The following is a 20903-nucleotide window of genomic DNA, read 5'->3' on the forward strand; positions in this document are numbered from 1 at the left end:
AGACAGGAAAAATACTTAGTATTAATACTTTTACTTCACAACCGTCCTAGCATCAACACTGGCTTTATCTTCCTCTCACTCAACTCAAAGTTGCTCAACAAGCTTTATTTTTATTAGCTACATTATGGATCTAAAACACACCCTGCAACTGGGATGGGGGAACCTTGTTGTGCCGGGTGCTGCACAGGTCCATGGTGAGAGAGCCTCTGCCTTGAAGAGCTCACAGTATGAACAAGCAAAGTGTGGGAGGGAAAACTGACACATGGAGAGATGAAGGGACTTTCCTGAGGTCAGACAACAGTTGGGATTAAAGTTCAGGTGTCCTGGGTCCCAGTACATTGCCCTAGCCACTGGACCACAATGTTGTGAAGGACTAAGTAAGGAGCATTTGCTCACCCATTCCTGTCGTATTTCTTGAACACTGGGAAGGCTTCTAAGGGGTCTCCAAGCTACAGGGGAAAAAAAGAGAAATCACACCCTAGAAAATGAGATGTTAATGCACATGAAGCAGTCAAACTACAGTGATGTTGGGTGAATAGAGGGTGTCCGCCTCCGCTCATGATTCTCCTCCTTTCATAGCTTTAAGACTCTGTTTTTACCTTGCTTCCTGAAGTGCTCTGGAGAAGGACCGCTAGCCCCCTTGTCTATATAACGAGGCACAGATGCCTTGGAGGGGGAAGAGGGGAGGAGCTTTCAGCTGTTTAGAAAAGACAAGAGAGGAGCTTTGTTCTTTCAATAGGTCTATCTATGTTCAATAACAACAGCTGAGCTGCGCCAGCACCTGAGAAGTGTTATTGTGCACCCCACATCAACACTCCAACAAACCATATTCCTTAACCGTCGCTTATTTCAAAAGCAGTCAGACTGGCTGATCAGACCACAATTACAAAAGGAACTCCTTTCCCATGACAGGGGAAAGCTGGGGGGTATTAGAGCAGTAGAGTAGGCTGCAGAAGGTCGGAAGGAGCAGGTATTTCGTACAGATTGTTTGGATTCTCTTTATGCATGGCAATCAGAGATGAATGAGTGAGGGGTCAGCGCCATGGCAAGGAGCAGAGCAATAGCTTATTCTGCAGCTAGAACAGTAACTCATGGGCTGACTTTACAGGGTGCAACTCGTTTTCTAGACTGTTAGCTGAGTTTAAAAGCCAAGTTGGAAAGCATTTCCAAGAACCGAGGGCACCATAGTACAGGCACAGGTCAGGCAGTCAGCAAGTGGCATATGGCACATCTTGACCTTCTTTGCTTACTAGTGTGTCTCACAGCCACGTTCAAGTTTAGAGACACAGCATTCCCCTCACTAACTGCTACAGTAACTATTGCTGTTCTTGCACATTAGCTTCCTTGTAGTCTTTGACTACATTCTTCATGATGGCTTAATTGCTTGGTTCCATACACAGCCTTACTGGAGGCTGGACTCTATCATTCTACAGACATAATCAAGTATAAACAAGAAAAATCCACTGTCTTTCTATACCTCTTATTTAAGGCCGGGTCTACATCTAAAAATTGGATCAACCTAACTACATCATTCAGGACTGGGAAAACTTTCATGCCTTGTGTGACATAGTTAGGTCGACCTAACCCACGCTGTAGAAATGGCTAAATCGACAGAATAATTCATAGAATACCAGGGTTGGAAGGGACCTCAGGAGGTCATCTAGTCCAACCCCCTGCTCAAAGCAGGACCAATCCCCAATTAAATCATCCCAGCCAGGGCTTTGTCAAGCCTGACCTTAAAAACTTCAAAGGAAGGAGATTCCACCACCTCCCTTGGAAACCCATTCCAGTGCTTCACCATGCTCCTAGTGAAAAAGTTTTCCCTAATATCCAACCTAAACCTCCCCCAATGCAACTTGAGATCATTATTCCTCGTTCTGTCATCTGGTACCACTGAGAACAGTCTAAATCCATCCTCTTTGGAACCCCCTTTCAGGTAGTTGAAAGCAACTATCAAATCCCCCCTCATTCTTCTCTTCCCCAGACTAAACAATCCCCGTTCCCTCAGCCTCTCCTCATAAGTCATGTGTTCCAGTCCCCTAATCATTTTTGTTGCCCTCTGCTGGACGTTTTCCAATTTTTCCACATCCTTCTTGTAGCGTGGGGCCCAAAACTGGACACAGTACTCCAGATGAGACCTCACCAATGCCGAATAGAGGGGAACGATCATGTCCCTCGATCTGCTGGCAATGCTCCTACTTATACAGCCCAAAATGCTATTAGCCTTCTTGGCAACAAGGGCACAGTATTGACTCATATCCAGCTTCTCGTCCACTGTAAACCCTACACCAAGGGTGGGCAAACTTTTTGGGCCGAGGGCCACATCTGAGTGGGGAAATTGTATGCAGGGCTGGGGCAGGGGGTTGGGGTGCGGGAGAGAGTGCGGTGTGTGGGAGCGGGTGCAGGAATGGGCTCAGGGCAAAGGAGGGGTGTATGAGGGGGCTCAGGGAAGGGGGTTGGGATACAGGAGGGGTGTGGAGTGCAGAAGGGAGCTCAGGGCAGGGGGTTGGGGTGCAGCAGGGACCTCAGGACAGGGAGTTGGGGGGCGGGGTGCAGGAGGGGTTTGGGCTCCGGCCCGACGCCACTTATCTGAAGCAGCTCTGGGGTGACAGCGACGCATACCAGGGCCAGGGCAGGCTCCCTGCATGCCTACCCTGGCCCCACGCTGCGCCACTCCGGGAAGCGGCCGTCACCATGTCCCTGTGCAGCCCCTGGTTCCCCATTCCCGGCGAATGGGAGCTGCACGGGGCGGTGCCTGGAGGCAAGGGCAACACATGGAGCCCTCTGCCCACCCTGGGTCGCAGGGACGTGGTGCCAGACGCTTCTGAGAGTGGCATTGGGCCTGTGGCACCACAGGGGCAATCAGCCGAGCCATAGTTTGCCCACCCCTGCCCTAGGTCCTTTTCTGCAAAAGTGCTGCCTAGCCACTCAGTCCCTAGTCTGCAGCAGTGCATGGGATTCTTCCATCCTAAGTGCAGGACTCTGCACTTGTCCTTGTTGAACCTCATCAGATTTCATTTGGCCCAATCCTTTAATTTGTCTAGGTCCCTCTGTATCCTATCCCTACCCTCCAGCGTATCTACCTCTACTCCCAGTTTAATGTCATCTGCAAACTTGCTGAGTGTGCAATCCACACCATCCTCCAGATCATTAATGAAGATATTGAACAAAACTGGCCCCAGGACCGACCCTTGGGGCACTCCGCTTGATACCGGCTGCCAACTAGACATGGAGCCATTGATCGCTACCCGTTGAGCCCGATGATCTAGCCAGCTTTCTATCCACCTTATAGTCCATTCATCCAGCCCATATCTCTTTAACTTGCTGGCAAGAATACTGTGGGAGACCGTGTCAAAAGCTTTGCTAAAGTCAGGTATAACACGTCCACAGAGCCAGTTATCTCGTCATAGAAGGCAATTAGATAGTCAGGCATGACTTGCCCTTGGTGAATCCATGCTGACTGTTCCTGATCACTTTCCTCTCCTCTAAGTGCTTCAGAATTGATTCCTTGAGGACCTGCTCCAGGATTTTTCCAGGGACTGAGGTGAGGCTGACTGGCCTGTAGTTCCCCAGATCCTCCTCCTTCCCTTTTTAAAAGATGGGCACTACATTAGCCTTTTTCCAGTCGTCTGGGACTTCCCCCGATCGCCATGAGTTTTCAAAGATAATGGCCAATAGCTCTGCAATCACATCCGCCAACTCCTTTAGCACTCTCGGATGCAATGCATCTGGCCCCATGGACTTGTGCTCATCCAGCTTTTCTAAATTGTTCTGAACCACTTCTTTCTCCACAGAGAATGGCCACCTCCTCCCCAGTGCAGTAGTCTGGGAGCTGATCTTGTTCGTGAAGACAGAGGCAAAAAAAGCATTGAGTACATTAGCTTTTTCCACATCTTCTGTCACTAGGTTGCTCCCCCATTTAGTAAGGGGCCTGCACTTTCCTTGACCTTCCTCTTGTTGCTAACATACCTGAAGAAACCCTTTTTGTTACTCTTAACATCCCTTGCTAGCTGCAACTCCAAGTGTGATTTGGCCTTCCTGATTTCACTGCTGCATGCCTGAACAATATTTTTATACTCCTCCCTGGTCATTTGTCCAATCTTCCACTTCTTGTAAGCTTCTTCTTTGTGTTTAAGATCAGCAAGGATTTCACTGTTAAGCCAAGCTGGTTGCCTTCCATCACCAAATTTTTCCATCAACCAAGCTATTGTCTCTTGGAGAAGTGGATTAACTGAACTGATGGGAAAAAACCCTTCTGTTGATGTAGGAAGAGTCTACACTACAGCAGCATAGCTGCAGCTGTAGCTGTACTGCTGAAGTGTAGACATATCCTTAGAAACTTACATGGCGCCCATTACCATAGTATCTGGGTACCTCACAATCTGTAATATATTTATTGTCACAACACCCATCAGGCAGGGCAGTGTTATGTTCATTTTATAGGTGGTGAAACCAAGGAATAGAGTAATTTACCTGAAGTCTCAGAGGAAGCCCACAACACAGTAGGGAATTGAACTAATTTCCTATATCCCTGGCTAACACCATAATCACTAGACCAGTGGTTTCCAACCTTTTTAGGCCCAAGATCACATTTTCAATTTAAGGGCAACCCAGGATCTACCCAGCCCCTTCCCTGGGCCACGCCTCTTCCCCAAAGCCCAGCCCCACTCACTCCATTCCTGCCCCCCTCTCCATCACTCGCTCTCCCCCACCCTCACTCACTTTCACTGGGCTGGGGCTGAGAGGTTTGGAGTGTGGGAGGGGGCTCTGGGCTGAGCCTGGGGCAGGGGTGCAGGAGGGGGTGAGGAGTGCAAGCTCTGGGAGGGAGTTTGAGTGCAGGAGGGGCTCCAGGCTAGGGAAGAGTGTTGGGATGCAGGACGGGGTACAGGGTGCTGGCTCTGGAAGGGGGGGGTCAGGGCTGAGGCAGTGTTGGGGTACAGGAAGGGGTGGGGTGCTGACTCTGGGAGAGGATCAGGGCTGGGGCTTGGGGTGCAGGAGGGGGTTTGGGGTGCTGGCTCTGGGAGGGGTCTCAGGGCTCGGGTGCAGCTTCCTGCTGGGCAGAATTTACCTCTGGTGGCTCTCGGTTGGTGGTGCAGTGTGGCTGCTGCTAAGGCAGGCTCCCTGCCAACCCCGGCCCCACGCCACTCCTGGAAAGGGCCAATGCACCCCTGTGGCCCCGGGGGGTGGGTGTGGGCGGCACCTGACTCTACCTGCTGGCTATCTTTGCAAGCACCACCCCCTGCAGCTCCCATTGGCCACAGCTGCGGGGGCGGTCCTTGCAGGCAGGAGCAGCACATGGAGGGAGACCCCTGTCACTCTGTCCCCAGGAACGTGCTGGCTTCTTCTCTTCCAGGAGCAGCTTGGGGCTGTGGCAGGCAGGGAGCCTGTCTTAGCGGCAGCCCTGCTGTGCCACTAGAGATCGCGATTGACTGGGAGATCCTCTAGGATCAAAACAGAACAAAAAATAGTGCATCTAACTGAAACTAAAGGGGAATTCAAGGTAGGCAGATAGGCAACTACACTGACAGCCATCTGTGTAAGACAAGATAGAAGGACTGTAATCACCCTTCTGTGTTTCATTTAACACTGATCTGTGAAAATATACACTGAGGCATGCTTGTTTACATGGTTGTATACTTCAAGCAATGGAAAAAGGGATTCTGCCTATAAGTGGGACTGTAAAAAGGAACATTAGTAACTACTTATGGTAAGTCTACATTGCACTCAGAGGTGTGACTGCAGCATGTATAGACATACCCAAACTAGCATTAATCTAGCTATTTCAGATACCAACAACAGTGAGGCCATAGCAGAATGGACTTTAGTGCAGGACAGCTGGCTGAGTACATAGCCAGGAGCCCAGGTGGGCTTGTACACCCCATATTGAAGCTTGTGTTGTCATGACTTCACTGCTATTGGTTCCTGCGTTAGCTAACTCAGATGAGCCTACACACGCTGCGATCACACACACTAACTGCAGTATGGACATAGTCTAAGTTCAAGTGTGCTACGTGATATGCTGACAGTTTCTTGCAAAATAATGCCAGCTACATAGGGGTTCTCATCCCTGTTCATGACCTGTGTTGACAGCTGGATTTCTCTGGGACAATGTGGCTTAAAAAGCGTATAGAGCGCTCCTGGTCGTGGGAGTTCAGCTGAGGAATGATCGTCCACAGGAGATTAAAAAGTGTGATCTGCAGTCTGACCACTTTCAGGGATCCTCCTCCGAGAAAAAGCACGTTTGATCTTCTCCATAACTGGCACTGTAAAGGGGTTCTTTGCTCACTGCTGGGGTGTCTCCTTGTGGCTGCATCTGGAGAATGAAACTCCCTGGTCTGATACTCCCACCATCTATCTTTCATGTTGTGTCCCCTCTCACACTCCAGGATTTGGGATACTCTCGCTCTTCACTATGTGGTTTCCCCTTTCCTGGGCATCAAAGTCTCTCCATATGAAATGTCTCAGGCAGTCTTCCAGTTCACTGCCCAGACTGTGCCACTTCTCCAGTGGCTGGTAGGGGAACCGAGGCCCACCCACTAATTTGGGTTCTAACTCAGGGACGCTCGATTCAGTGGCCAAGGTCTGCACTGTCCCAAACCTGACTGCTGTTTCCCGGAGCCTTTTCCTACTCCCCCTCTATCAGGTTTCCTTCTCCACCACCTTTCTGGTTAGGTCCTTTCCTCAGGGACAGAATCCCAGGGCTTCTACTCTCCCCATGGGTTTTCTCCTTTTCCTTCTCTAAGACCAGAGAATGACTCCAGGCTCCCACACCACAGTCTCCTTCTGTCCTCACTGGCCTTATACCAGCTCTGCCTGCTCCCTGTGCTCCATCCTCAATCAGGGATTGCCTATCAAGACTAATCCTCCTTCAGGAGTGGCCTATCACATTAATTGGCTCCTTCTGAGCCTTGTTAACCCTTTCCAGGCTAGTCTGGGGTGAACCGAATCACTGGAAGGAGGAAAATTAAAATACATAAATGTCTTTCTATGGTAGGTGTCCCCCACATCACCTTAGTATTTGAGTGCTTCACAATATTTCATATGTTTATCTTCACAACTCCCCTCTATTATCATCCCCATTTTACAGATGGGCAATGGAAGCATAGAGACTAAAGCTATGTCTATATTGCGCACCTTATAACAGTGAGACTGTGCAACTGCACTGTGCCATTGTAAGGTGCGCTGTGTAGCCACTCTTTATCACTGGGAGAGAGCTCTCCCAGTAACAAAATAAAACCACCTCCAACGAGGGGCGATAGCTTTGTTGCCACGAGTGTGGCTCCTGCCGACGAAGTGCTATCCATATCGGTGCTTTTTGTCGTTAAAACTTTGTTGTCCAGGGAGTGTTTTTTCACATCGCTGACTGACAAAAGTTTTAACGATGAAAGTATCAGTGTAGACAAAGCCTAAGTGACTTGCTCAAGATCACAAGCAGGGACTTGAACCCTAATCTCCCAGGTTACTTTCCTAACCCCTAGACCAGGGTAGTCAATTATTTTTTGTCAAAGTCCATATTTCTTGATCAAGATATAGTCAAGGTCCAGACGCCAGAGAAATATTTTTTCACAGCACAATGACGGTAATGATAATAGTAAGTAAATACAAAGATTTTGCAGTCCATTCAAGTGTCTCCCGGTCCAGATTTGGCCCGCAGGTTGCCTATTGACTGCCCCTGCCCTAGACCATCTTTCCTCTCCTCCTTCTTTGGTTAAGGAGAGAAGAGCAGAAGACTCCACGAAGTCCGATAAGCACCCCACCCTAACAGATTTAATTTGCCATTGGAAGTGCATAGATATGGCAATGAGAGCTATAGAAAACTACTAGAGAGCAATTGCCCTGGAGATTTCATTTATCCATAGAATATAGGAGTGGCAGAGTGTATTCTCTTCCATAAAAGTGCTCAGATATAATACTTTTCATCCATAGATACCAAAACGCTTTACAAAGATCAGTATCATCATCCCCATTTTACAGAGGGAGAAACTGAGGCACAGAGCTTGGACATAACTTGCCCAAGGTCACGCAGCATGCCAGTGGCCAAGCTATGCCCAAGTTTCCAAAGTGCCAGTGCTCTATCTACTAGACAACACTGCCTCCCCCCTGCATAACCCTACAAGGACCCCTCACTCCTGATGTGTAGGGACCCTCTGTAGAAAGGTGGCGTTTCAATCTCCAGTCTTTCAATGCCTGGTCTCTGAGAAAACTGCCAACGCTGGTGTTAGCGTTGATGGCGGCTTTTGTAACAGGGATCCATCAACTCATTTCACACGTATCATGGAATGGCCACCAGACTGTAGTGACTTTTAGGACACAACAAGCTGGAGGTGTAAAGCTCCTCATCCCCGAATATTAATCCTCTGAGCTATTCAATTGCCCAAACCCATGCGGGAGACTGGGTCTCTACCATCAGTCTCTGTGTACCCCATTAAACATCTCAGGGCCAGTTAGTCCTCAAATGATGAGGGTGGAGTTAATGCTTGTTTGAGGGGAGGAGCAAAGGAGACACTTACTTTATTGGCTGCTTCTACCTTAGCACAAACAGCATCCATGGCAGCCCGTTCCTCCAGTCGCTTCTGTTTCTTCTCCTTGGCTTTACTTGACTTTCTCTGAAACAGAATGATTCAGGGTTACAGCAGGACAACCCTCACCTTGTCTTGAACTCAAGGGCACTACCTATAATGGGCATAAAACTGAGGGGTGTTGGCAATCTTCCAGTCTGGCCCAAAGAGACTACATATCTCGGCATGCAATGGTCCAAGAGTCATTTGCTTTGATCAAGACAGACTATTGCACTTGGAGATCTGTAGTCTCCACAGGGCATTAAAGGACAGCTGCTCGCAATACTGCAGAACGAAGCCCAGTGGCTGCTATCTGCCCATCCCTATGTCATGCCAAGTTTCATCACTGAAACAGATCAGATATTGTTTAGCAATACCGTTCTAGTTACTGCAACACAGACCACAGAAATTCAGACTTGGGACTTTAAAAAGCCATTTTATAGTTGATTCCAATGAAAACTATTTTATATCAAGGTAGGTTGTTGGGGGGTTTTTTGGTTGAACTATCAATGCAAATATTTTATATTAGTTTTATTTTAAATACTGCCCACAAATGGTTGAGCAGAAACACTCTTTTCACTAGCAGAGACCCACAGGCATGAAAAACCATAATCTAAGGAACAGATTCATGAAACACAACCAGTTTGATTTTAGGAATTTATCAAATAATTCCCCCTGTATCCCCAAAGCAAAAGAAATTACTTGTTTACTCTAAAAAGAAAAGGAGGACTTGTGGCACCTTAGAGACTAACAAATTTATTTGAGCATAAGCTTTTGTGAGCTTCAGCTCACTTCACTGAATGCATCCGATAAGTGAGCTGTAGCTCACGAAAGCTTATGCTCAAATAAATTTGTTAGTCTCTAAGGTGCCACAAGTACTCCTTTTCTTTTGCGAATACAGACTAACACGGCTGCTACTCTGAAACTTGTTTACTCTAATGTAACTCATTTAGACTTCATTCATATCCATTTTTAAAGTTTTCCTTTTTTTAAAATTAAAAACTATCATCTTTTAATATTTATGAAACATGTGCCAGGCACTGCTGGGGACTTTCAGGTACAGAACTATATTGGGATAAGATGAAAGCACAGTGGGAAATGCCACTCTTTAAAGGGAAGCCCTGAACACACCTCTACAGAAGCATATTTACTGAATAGATTTTCAGTACAAGATGAGAAAGGCAAACAATGACATCTGGCGGAAGATGAGCTATGCAGTTAGCACAGCTGTTGCTGTACAGTCTGTTGGATTTGTGGTTGCTTCATAGCCTTGGAATTGCTGCACAAATCCTGGCCAGCATTTGCTTTGGAGCTGATCATCCAGATGAAGAAACTGCTTTATGAGACATGAGACACTTGTTCCCCATAGCACTGGTGATTTGTAGAGCAGATCAATACTGGGAATCTAACTCAGGTCATCACTTAGGGATCACAATAGTAATTTTACTCTGCTCCACTACTCACCCTACTGCAGTCATGCTTGGATATGCTGCCATAAGTCATTTGTTTTCTGCAGTGCTGTAAAGTTTAGCTGGGTCTGCAAGTCACTAAATACTGGTGGGTATGAGCCAGTACTATGCTTAACCTTAATGCTCCCATAAAAAAAACAAACCACCCTAGTTCAAATCAGGACACCAGTTCTCCTGACATGTGGCTGGCAAACATGTTCAGTCTGCACATGAACCAAGGGGAAGTGAGGCAGGAAAGCTGCCAGGCAGCAAGCTACATAAACACATGGCAGCGAAGCGTCTCGTGAACCTCCTTTGCACAGACCAGACTGAAAATTGATTTCCTGAAATTGCTTGTTTAACCCAAAACCCTGACACTGAGAAAATTCCTACTCCCTTGCATGCACAACTTTATGCTGCCTGACACCAGAGAAAGCAGATATGGTTATTTTCCTTGGGAATGCTGAAAAAGACTTTGATTGGGATGAGCTCCCTTTCACCCATGATTGATTCAAAACTCCTCCCACTGAATTGAGAGCATGGGCTCATGGCAGATTCATGTCCTGATTAGCAAACTTCAGCACTTATTTCACTTAATAGCTATCCATTCTGACTGGGGCCAGTTGGGGCAAGATTGCCAGTAGTTTAAAAGATCATTATGGCAAGAGGTAAGTTCACCCTTAACTATCCCTTATTTTAGTACTGATGTTACACTGGACTGCACTATAACTTGCATTCTCCACTCTCTCATTTGGAGATAATCCGTATTCTAATGCAGAGAGGTAACTTTTAAAGCTGTGTGTCTGTGAGAGAGAGAAAGTGCAGGTTGGCATAGTCAATCTTCTGTCTGTTCCCAGAATACGGATAGCAGCAGGCAAGCTTCCCACATGGTTTCCAGCCATCATGGTACTAGGAGAAAGAGGGAAATGGCTTAATTAATCTTCAGCCTCTCAGCAAAGAGGCCAAGTGCCAGTGCCGGAGGTTGTTTCTATAACGTGAACATTTGCTCACTGGGGACCAGACTGAGATCAGCAAATAATTACACAGGGGCCACCAAAAGGCCATCAGATGGGAATGACTTTTAGTTGCTCCTGACCCAAGGCCAGATGGGAATTGATGACCTAGAAGTAAGACTCATTTCCAATCTCCTGAGCCATCCGGTTAGTGGAGCACAAGGGAGAGATTTCCCTTTGGCCAGCCATAAATGCTTATAGGACAAAACACAGGAAAAATAAACACCTGTCTGACACTAAAGAAAAGCAGGGTGGTTCCAAAAAACACATGGCACCAATTGCAGAGGAAATAGCTCATCCATGAAAGTATTCAACTCCAGTGTGATCTACCACAGCTTCAGGAAGACCTAGGATAAGCTTTTACGAGCAAAATCCAGCTTCAATGTTACACAGATGGTTTGGGACAGCTAGAATCCTGTCTGTTGCTGGACCAGATTAAGGTCACACATCAGTCTCATGTATCTAGCAGTAGTCACTATCTGATGCTTCCAGAAGACACCAAGCAGAATTACACAAGGCATCTATGCAATACTTGAACTTGAAGTGATCTAAACGAGGAAGCAACACAGCACTGCTCTTTGAATCATGTCACCTAGAAATCAAGGATCTGCAAGCAAAGTCTTACCTCAATTTTTGATACTTCGCAGATAGGAACATCTACACCAGGGATGATGCACTATGACTGAAAACCCTGCAAATGCTGAAGTGGTCTAAACTCACAGGATAGTACTTGAGGTGGGTGCTGGAGTTAACCTAGTTTGTTTCTTCAAGAATTACCTATATTTAAAACCTTAAACTTTCCCAAACTTGCTTCTACAATCAGCTCTGCTGTTGAAGTTAATTGGCGTTTTGCTAAGTTAGCTATAGTCAGAACCAAACATACATCTTGAACACAATTTTAGAATAAAGATTGAATACCTTTTCACTTCAGAAATCATTTACCACTCAGAGGAGTTATTTATTTGGAGAGGTGGGGAAGGAAGAGACACTACCACACTTCAAAAATGCAGCCAAAAGAAAAACAAACTGCCCAGGATTTTCTGTTTAAGCACTTCCTCTTCTCCCCTCCCAAACCCAGGGATAGAACCCCATAGTCCTGACTCCCAGCCCCACTGTCCTAACACACTGCATCCTACACCCCTTCCAAAACTGGGAATAGAAACTAGGCATCCTGACTCTCTGCTTTAACTCATGGGCCACACTTCTCCTAGAGCTAGGAATACAACTCAGTAGTCAGACCTGACTCCATGCCATGCTCTAGCATTTAGAACACACATGAAAAATTAGTCAACATGGCTCACATGCAGAAGCCTCTTCTTCGAATTAAATAACTCAGCAGTCTATTTTTAAGACAGCCACACCACTATAACAACTAGAGGCCAATGAAAATAAAGACTCCAATGGGCTTCATAAAGTTTATTTTCAGAGGTTTCAGTTGCCGAGAGTTGGGGGATGTATGTGTTTTTAAATAGACTCTGGGTCCCAATGTACAACTAGGTGCAGGGAGAGAGTCAGAATTTAAAATGCTGAACAGATTCCTTGTTATAACACCAAAAACCACCTCTCCTCATGGGACCAACACCCACAAAAGTCCTCATTCCACCACAGATGTTGAAGAATGAGCCTCTCACCTAAAATAGAGCTATCTTCACCATATCTGTGGTTGCGTCCCAGGGAGAGAAAAATCAAAGCATTTCCATTCAGGAAGGTATCTGGAGCAAACTGTTTCTGAGAGCTTGCTCTCGGGGCTATGTTACCTGAGCTAATAGGTTATTCCCCTTCAGTACTGCACTTCTGAAGTGTACAGTGAGCAGAAAGAACTACATTATTTGGTTTTAAATAAAGAGATTGATGCTCTAAAACTTTACACCTGGATCTCATTCAAACACAAAAGCTTGATGCTACTTTTTGGGCAGAATATACAAGAGCAACCTGACAAGGAAAGGTATTCTTAAAGCACAGAAATCCACTAATAAATAAACTGATATTTTTTGAGCTTGCTCCAAAAAATATCCTCCCATTTGCATTAATATTTTTAGACTCAGTGTAACCCTCTCCTTTTGGGTTGTGATTTTTTTTTATTTATTTATTTTTTTTTTTACAGGTACAAGTGCAGCGTGGACACAATTATACTGCAACAAATGTGCCTTATACCAGTATAGCTTATTTCCCTTCCCATATGGCAACACTCTACCATAGAAACATGTTTGTATTGGTCTCATTACATCCACAATAAGGGATTGTACTGCTTTAATATACTGGTACAGTTAAAGTGGCATAACGTGAGTGTAGACAAATCTTTAGTAGCAGGTCTGAAGAGAATTTGTTGTGGCTCACAACGCTTTGCATTTCTTTAGCCCATTTCAATAGTGGCATTCAAAGCACCTTCCAACTCTTCACTGCTGTGAAGTAGGAATTTTCCCCATTACACAGATGGGGAAACTAAGGCACACAGAGGAGAAGTGATATGACTCAATATCACACAGCAAGTAACTAGTTCCTGGTTTCCCTCCTATTCTAACCACTAGACCCAGCTCCCATCCTAGAGCTGCAAATAGGATCCACTCTAACCATCTTGACACTGCTCTCCTCTAAGAGCTAGAACCCAGCAGTCCACACACCCTTATACGTCATGCCATCCATTGAGAGAACTGACATTAGTGCAGTGTAGCCAGGATCTCTCACACATTTACTGATAGATGTTCTTTAGATTGTATGTTCATCATATGTACAGCCCAGGCATGTGTGCATGCATGCGTGCACACACAAACACACTATGGCCACCTTGTACTTTGGGGTAGGTTCGGTGTTTGGTAGCAGGGCTTGAATATGATGATAAATTGGAGGAAAGAATTACAACCCCCAAACCCCTTTACAGAGAGGTAAATGCAAAGTCTATGGCCTCCTCTCATCAGAGGGGAATCCAGACCCCGACTCCATGACCTCCTCCCATCCTTAAGGGGGATGTAGATCATCACCCCCTCCCTTCTATGTCTCTTCACACCTGTTCACCCTTTATCCACAACTTTCCCCTTATCCCACTGAGGCCCTCTCCCTGTCCCCACAGCTCCCCGCAAGGTCTCCCCATTAGTATGGAACTGCGCAGCTCCCACTTTCACTGTTCTCCCATCTCTGGTCCCTGATCTACAGACTCTGCAACTTTCTGCTCTCCCCAGACATTGACCTCCCCTCCCCAGATCCCCTCCATGGACCATGCCCTGTTCCTCCCTCAGGTCTCCCACCCATGTGCCTCCCCAAAGCTCACACTCTTCCTTGACACCCTCCCACCTCCACTCAAGTCTCCCTCTCCATGACATCTATGTTGACCCCCTCCAGGCCCTATCCCCTCTCCCTGGACTACTTAATAGACTCCTCCCAGCTCCCTCATCCCAAAAACCCAACCTATCTTCTCCCCGTCCCTGACTCCGCCCAGTCACACTCCAACTTCTTCTCTGGACCCCTCAATTACCCCCTCACAGACCCGCCTCCAGCTCCCATCTCACAGGACCCCCCCAATGGCCTCCCAACTCCCCCCTCAGACACTCCCATGGACCTTCTTCATCCCTGCCACAGACCTTCCCCCAGCCCCTTCTCACCAGCCTCCCCCCACATGCACCCCCATGGACACTCCGTCATGTGTGCTACCCCAGAGACACCCTCCCCCTTCATAATCCGCCAATTCCTTCATCCCGGGTTCCGCAACGACCCCCCTCAGTAACACCCCATGGGCTTCCCTCACACCCTCCATGGACCCCTAACCCCAGGCCCCCTCACAACCCCTCCATGGATACTCCCCCCCCCCAGGACCACCTGCACCTTTCCTTCCTCACAGAACCCTCCTGGATCCCCAGGCCTGAGCCCAGGCCTCTCCCCTCCCTCTGCGGCCTGGTCCCTCCGCCGGGGCTGGGGGACCCTGACCTCACTCACCCCCATGGCGGCGACAAGCGGGACCCCACCGACTCCTCACAAATCCGCGGGAGGGGGGACCCACCGGGGGGAGGGGGCGAAGGGGGAACAGAAAACGGTCGGTAGGCACACACTACGCCTGCGTGGGGCCCGCGGACGGAGAGGGAAGGGGCAAGGGGGCAGTGAGGAATGTTCTGCGCAGGCGCGGAGCCAAGGGACTACGGGGAAAGGGAGGGACATGTTGCGCAAGAGCGGAACCGCGCACGTCTCGCCCGCGCTCGAGGGAGAGATTCGTCCGCATGCGCAAAAGCGGGGAGGGCGTGGCTTAACGGTCGAGCCCGCTCCCAACGGTCGGCGCGAAGACAGCGCTCTTCTGATTGGCTAGTGGCCGTCGCGTGAGAGCCCAGCACCCCTCCACATCAGTGGGGGCGCCAAGAGAGACCCCCTTCCTCTGCCTAAGCTCCCCCCCCAGCCATGTCCCCACCCTATGGGATGAATGAACCCTCCACTCTGTCCCCCACCCTATATTTGCTCCCTCCCCAATATCTCCCCTCCCTGTGCTACCTCCTTGTAACCCCTCACCTTGCCCCAACTCCCCTGCCCCCGACTGAACACCCCCTGTGCTCTGACAGGACACCCCCGCTCCCCCTCTCTGTGCCCCTGCCCAATGCCCCCATGTCTCCTGGCCCACCAGTGCTCCTACATCCCTGCCCTGTGCCCCTGACCCTGATCCAGTTCTCCCCGCATGCTTTGATCCAAACCAAATACTCCCCACACTCTTGATGCTGATGCCCCCCCGCCCCTCCTTGTATCCCAATCCAACAGTCCTTGTAACTGAGACCCAATGCCCCGTAGACCCCAGCCTAACATCCGCTGCTCCCGCTCCCTGTGCCCCTTGACTCCAACCCAACACTTCCTGTGGCCCCAGACCCAATGTCCCCAAGACCCTGACACAATACCCCTTTGACTCCTTCCTATGACACCTCACCCCAAACCAATGCCCCTGGCCCCATCTCAACACCCTTTCCCTACGCCCCCATGCACTCCTACTATGTCCAATGCTATTCAACATTTCCATCAATGACCTGGAACAAGTAAATATAAAACCACTACTGATAACATTTGCAAATGATACAAAGATTGTTGGAGTAGTATGATGAGTGGAACGAGGAGGACAGTCCTATACAGCAATCTGGATTGCTTGGTAAGCTGGGACCCTTCCAACAAAATGTGTTTTAATACAGCCAAATGCAAAGTTATACATCTAGGAAAAAGTAATGCAGGCCATCTCTACAGAGTAGGGGACTGTATCCTGGAAAGCAGTGACTTTGAAAATGATTTAGGGGTCACAGTGGACAAACAACTCAACATGAACTTTCAGTCTGATGCTGGGGTAAAAAAAGGGCCAATAGGATGCAATCCTTGGATGTATAAAACGGGAGTAGTGAGCAGGAGCAGGGAGATGGTTTTACCTCTATGTACAGTATTGGTGACACTGGAGTACTTCATCTAGTTTGGGGATCAAATTTTTAAAAGGATGTTGAAAAATTGGAGAGGGTGCTGAAAAGAGCCACCAAAATGATTCAAAGTCTGGAGAAAATGCCATATAGGGGAGATTTATGGAGCTCAATCTATTTAGCTTCTCAAAAAGAAGATTGAGAGGTAACTTGAATACAGTGTATAAGCACCTTCAGGAAGAGAACATCCCAGGTATTAAAGGGCTCTTTAGGCTAGTGAAGAAAAGCAGAATAAGAACCAATGTCTGGAAGTTAAAGTTAGACACATTCCAATTAGAAATAAGGCACCAATGTTTCACAGTGAGGATGGGTGAGGAGGGCAAACTCCTGAGGGCAGTGAGGGATTCTCCATCGTTTGATGTCTCCAAATCCAGACTGGCTGCCTTTCTGGAAGATGCTTTAGTCAACAACAAATTATTGGGCTCATTACAGGGGTAACTTGGTGAAATTTAATGTTCTGTTATGTACAGGAAGTCAAACTAATGTTCTCTTCTGGGTTAAAACTGAATCCTCATGCCCCATCCCTGAATCTCCTCTTCCAACCTGATGCCCCCACCCGATGCCCCATTTCCCCTCCTTATGCCCCCAGCAACCCATGCGTCCTTTCTATGCCCCTTCCCCAAAGCCCCATGTCCCTTTCTGACCACCTGAGGCCCCTTCCTGCAAACCTAACATCCCCATGCCCCTCGCCATGCTCCCTCTCTGCACATCATGCCCTCACTTCCTAAATGCATCTCTTACAACCCCTTTGTATGTGCCCCCTTATGCCCCCTGCCCCCCATCCATATGCCCTCATGCTCCCTCCATATTTTACCATCTCATCCCTATGCCGCTCCTCCCCTTCTACTTTGCCTCCTTATGTCCCTGCTTATAGGCAAGCAGGAAAAGGAGATGAGAGTGGAGTGTGTATGATGAAGGGGTAAGGGGAGTGTGTAGTGTGAGGAGAGGTAAAGGGGAGGATACTGGGAGGGAAGGGGAAGCAGGGGAGAGGAGGGCACATAGTTGCGGGAACAAGGGATGCAGGGGGTGCTGCAGCACCCCCAGGTTTTGCATGGGATCCCAACTGCCGGCCAGCTGTCAGCCCCGCACCGAGGGACTCAGCTGCTAGTCTCGCCTACCAGCCCCAGGTCCTGGCTGCTGCCCTCGTGACCAGGGCCTCTGCTGCTGGCCCCAGTCCCGGCTGCTGGCCCTGCGCCTGGGGACTCCGCTGCCAGCCCCACATGCAGGGTTCCAGCTGCTGGCCCTGCACATGAGGTCCTGGCTGCTGGCCCTGCACCCAGGACTCTGCTCCTGGCCTCACACCCAGGGTCCAGGCTGCCAGCTCTGCAGCTGGGGCTCCACTCCTGGCCTTGGCCCTGGCCCAGGGCTTCACACCCACTCCCAGCCCAGGGCTCCACATCCTCCCCCCAGCTGTGGCCCCCACCTCGGCCCCCTTACCCTATCCAAGGCCCCTCCTCCTGAAGTCACAGCCCTGCTCCCAGCCCCAGATCTAGGGGGTGGTGAAAGGTGCAGACAGGGGCAAGGGGCAGTGCACCCCCCTCTAAAAACTGTTCCAGCACCACTGGGAGGGCAGGCTGGGATGGGAGGGGAGGGCATAGGGGAAGAGGGAAGTGGGGGGTGGGTAGAAGGAGAAGGCACAGGGAGAAAAGAGGGGACCAGGAAAGTGGGTGGGAGACAGGAGGGAAGGCAGGGAGGGGTTGTAAAGGAGGGTGATGGATAAAGCAGGGAGGTTGTAGAGGAGGGCAGGAGATGAACTGAGGAGTGGGCCTAGCTAATGATGGGCTGACACCCTGCAGGGTTTGGAAGGTCTTTCAGTTGCTGTTCTTACTCCTGGCAATGGCTTCAGCCCCTAAGCATCAGCTTCACAGTTTCTAGCGTCCCCAATTGTACTAATCCTCGTGCGTCCAAAGACTTAAAATCCCCTGTGCTTGGCATTTGCCTCAGCGCCCCCTGAACTCATTACCATGCTCCACCCAAGAGGCAGTGGCAGTCTCAGGAGTGTTCTGTGTGTAGAAATTTTGCGGCACTGTGAAGTGAAAGGTGCAACGTAGCTGCAAATGACTAAAAAGCAGACATGGGACTGAGAATTAGGAACTCTGTGTCTGATCCCAAATGACTGGCGAACTCAGGTGCGTCATTTTGCCTCTCTGTGCTTCAGTTTCCCCATTCATAGTTCCAAAGGGGCTAGATTATATTACTCATCTTGCTATCTAAATGTAGAGCAGGGTTCAAAATGACCCTATTAGAATCGCAACAAAAATAATTAATAACCTTGCTTGTCAGCTGCCATTTACTGCAGGCTGCAACACCCTCTTCATCCATTACTCCAGGACAGGGACTTTTTGGGATATGGTGGGAGTGGGGAGACCGTTTTTGTAATTGCCTTCCGGCAAGTAGATTTTGTGCTTGGGCTACTGAATTTCATTATCCTCTTTTTGGCAACAGGTTTGAGGTCAGATGAAAATAATTGTCTAATGATCTAAAATTTACTTAGATTGGAGCAGGCACCGTCCTTTTGTTCTGCATTACTGGGATACAAATAATTAGTAATAATAATTGTGATGAATCAATTGTCGATCCGGGCTCAAGCAGACACCAGAGGGCGCCAGCATTGCAGAGTCCCTTCATCAAGCCTGTGGAGATGGCAAGGGGGAGGACTGAGAACCATCCTACTTAGGAGCAGAAGTGGTGAATGCATGGAAGTGGGTTGGGAGAGGACTGGTAGGGAGCGCATAATGAGACCTTTGCCCCATGAATGCCTGGCTTGGCTGGGTCATATGATCCTAGGCTCAGGTTGTGCTACCAGACCCAGTGTCACCTTTAGAAGAAGTGCTCCCAGCTGAAAAGAGCCATTTCACAGTGGCTGAGCAGAGGGGAAATAGAATCACTAAGCATGGAGGGCCAACCCTAGACCTCGCAGGCTGCCCACAGGCTGCTCTGAGAAGGTCTTGTCAAACCTCTTCCTCCTTAGTACTATCCCCATTTCTTAAGAGAGGGAAACTGAGGCACAGAGAAGCAGTTTGACCATAGTAGCACACACCAGACTTTCAAGACCCATGTCCTTTCTGTCTATGTGAGTGAATTCACTTTACCCTAACTCTGAGAAATGCTCATGGGAGCCTAGTGAGACTGGTTGTTTACCAGGCAGCAAGCCACAGGGCTCTGGTTCCCAAGGTATCAACGCAAACCCCAGGCTGAGGGGAGCAAGGGCCAAGGGAGGATTCCAGGGCACAGCATGAGAGATGACTCCTCAATCCCACTCCAGAGCCCCTTGCTATCCCAGCCCTGGGATATGCACACACTGAGCTCTGTAGATGCCCCTCCATCCTGATTGGAAATCCGCCACCATCCACTGTTCCAGTTCTGGGTCCCTCCTGAGCAGGAAAGATTGTGCTGGGTCATAAAGCATAGTCTGTGGCCTTGACTCTGCCCATAAGCTCTCCCTCCAACCTTTCTGCTTGAAAACAGTACCATTTACCTGCAGGGGTTAAAAGTGGGGGATACTCTGAACAACATCCTCCCCAAACTCCCATTCCTGCATCACACACCCCGCATACCCCAGCAGCCTCTCCCATCTCCTCCATCCAGCCTGGCTTTTGAGAGGGTCTGAGTTTGCTACCCAGGAATTGCATCCATCCTCTTGCGGGTAGAGGTGGGGGCGGGAGCAGGGGGGCCATGCTGGGCTAGATCGCCTTTCCTCAGCTCTGCACGCAGCCAGCTCACGTATCCTGTCTCTGGGGAAAGGACGAGGGTGGTGGGAGGGGGGTGCGCTTTGCCACGTTGGCTCCTTTCCTGGCCTGCTTGAGACGGCAAGTTCCTATATCCTTGTTCCAGAGTGGGGAGACCCTGGAGCCCAGATGAAAATGCCCCTGCCCCAGTTAAAAGCCGGAGCCTGAAGTACGAGGGGGAGCAGCTAAACTTAGACAGGGCAATACACCCCCAACACACGCATACAAAACCATTGCTCTGCCCTCTCCCCCCAAGTGCTGCATCTGCACCAGGAAGCTCACTGCCCCACACCCAAAGAGCTCCCCATCTTACCCCCCCATTTCTCTGTCCTCAGTGCTTCAGTTAAACTTACCCCAGGGAGCGCACTGGCTCCCTGTCTTAAAATCATCCCCATTTTAACACCCCCCCACACACTGTTCTGCCCCTCATTGCTGCATCTGCACCAACCCCAGGGAACACACTGCGACCTCTGCACTAGGAACCCCCCTTTTATCATCCATATTGCTCTGCCCACCAAAATTGTGTGTGCCCCAGGCATGAGAAACCTGTTGCCCCTTCTGTGCTGAGATTTCCACCATCTAGCCCCTCGTACCCCATTGTCCAGACCCAGGAAGCGCACTGCCCCCTCTGCACTAACATTCCCCCATCTGAACTGCCTTCCCATAGCAACCTCCGGTGTGTCTGGATTTGGGGGTCTAGTGTTGGGGATTCATTTCACTCCCTTTCACATGG

The 20903-nt window shown here is 49.1% G+C and overlaps 1 protein-coding gene across 6 annotated transcripts in view; it reads right to left on the reverse strand.

Moving 5' to 3' along the window:
* Positions 1-15209, reverse strand: part of NAA40 (N-alpha-acetyltransferase 40, NatD catalytic subunit) — a 29528-nt gene extending 14319 nt beyond the window's left edge. Inside the window, exons 1-4 of one of the 6 annotated variants that reach the window (XR_006282630.1) lie at positions 14947-15159; positions 10023-10915; positions 8511-8606; positions 397-449 (exon numbers count right to left, since the gene is read on the reverse strand). Coding sequence is in view for 5 of the 6 variants with exons in the window: in XM_038410277.2 (XP_038266205.1) it covers positions 397-449; positions 8511-8606; positions 10023-10061 (188 nt within the window). In the remaining variant the exon portion in view is untranslated. The other 5 variants (XM_038410277.2, XM_043518485.1, XM_038410278.2 and 2 more) reach the window with 5 other exon arrangements.
* Between the last annotated feature and the right edge of the window lie 5694 nt (positions 15210-20903).

This window comes from Dermochelys coriacea, chromosome 7 (genome assembly GCF_009764565.3).
Source record: "Dermochelys coriacea isolate rDerCor1 chromosome 7, rDerCor1.pri.v4, whole genome shotgun sequence".
Lineage (NCBI taxonomy): Eukaryota > Metazoa > Chordata > Testudines > Dermochelyidae > Dermochelys > Dermochelys coriacea.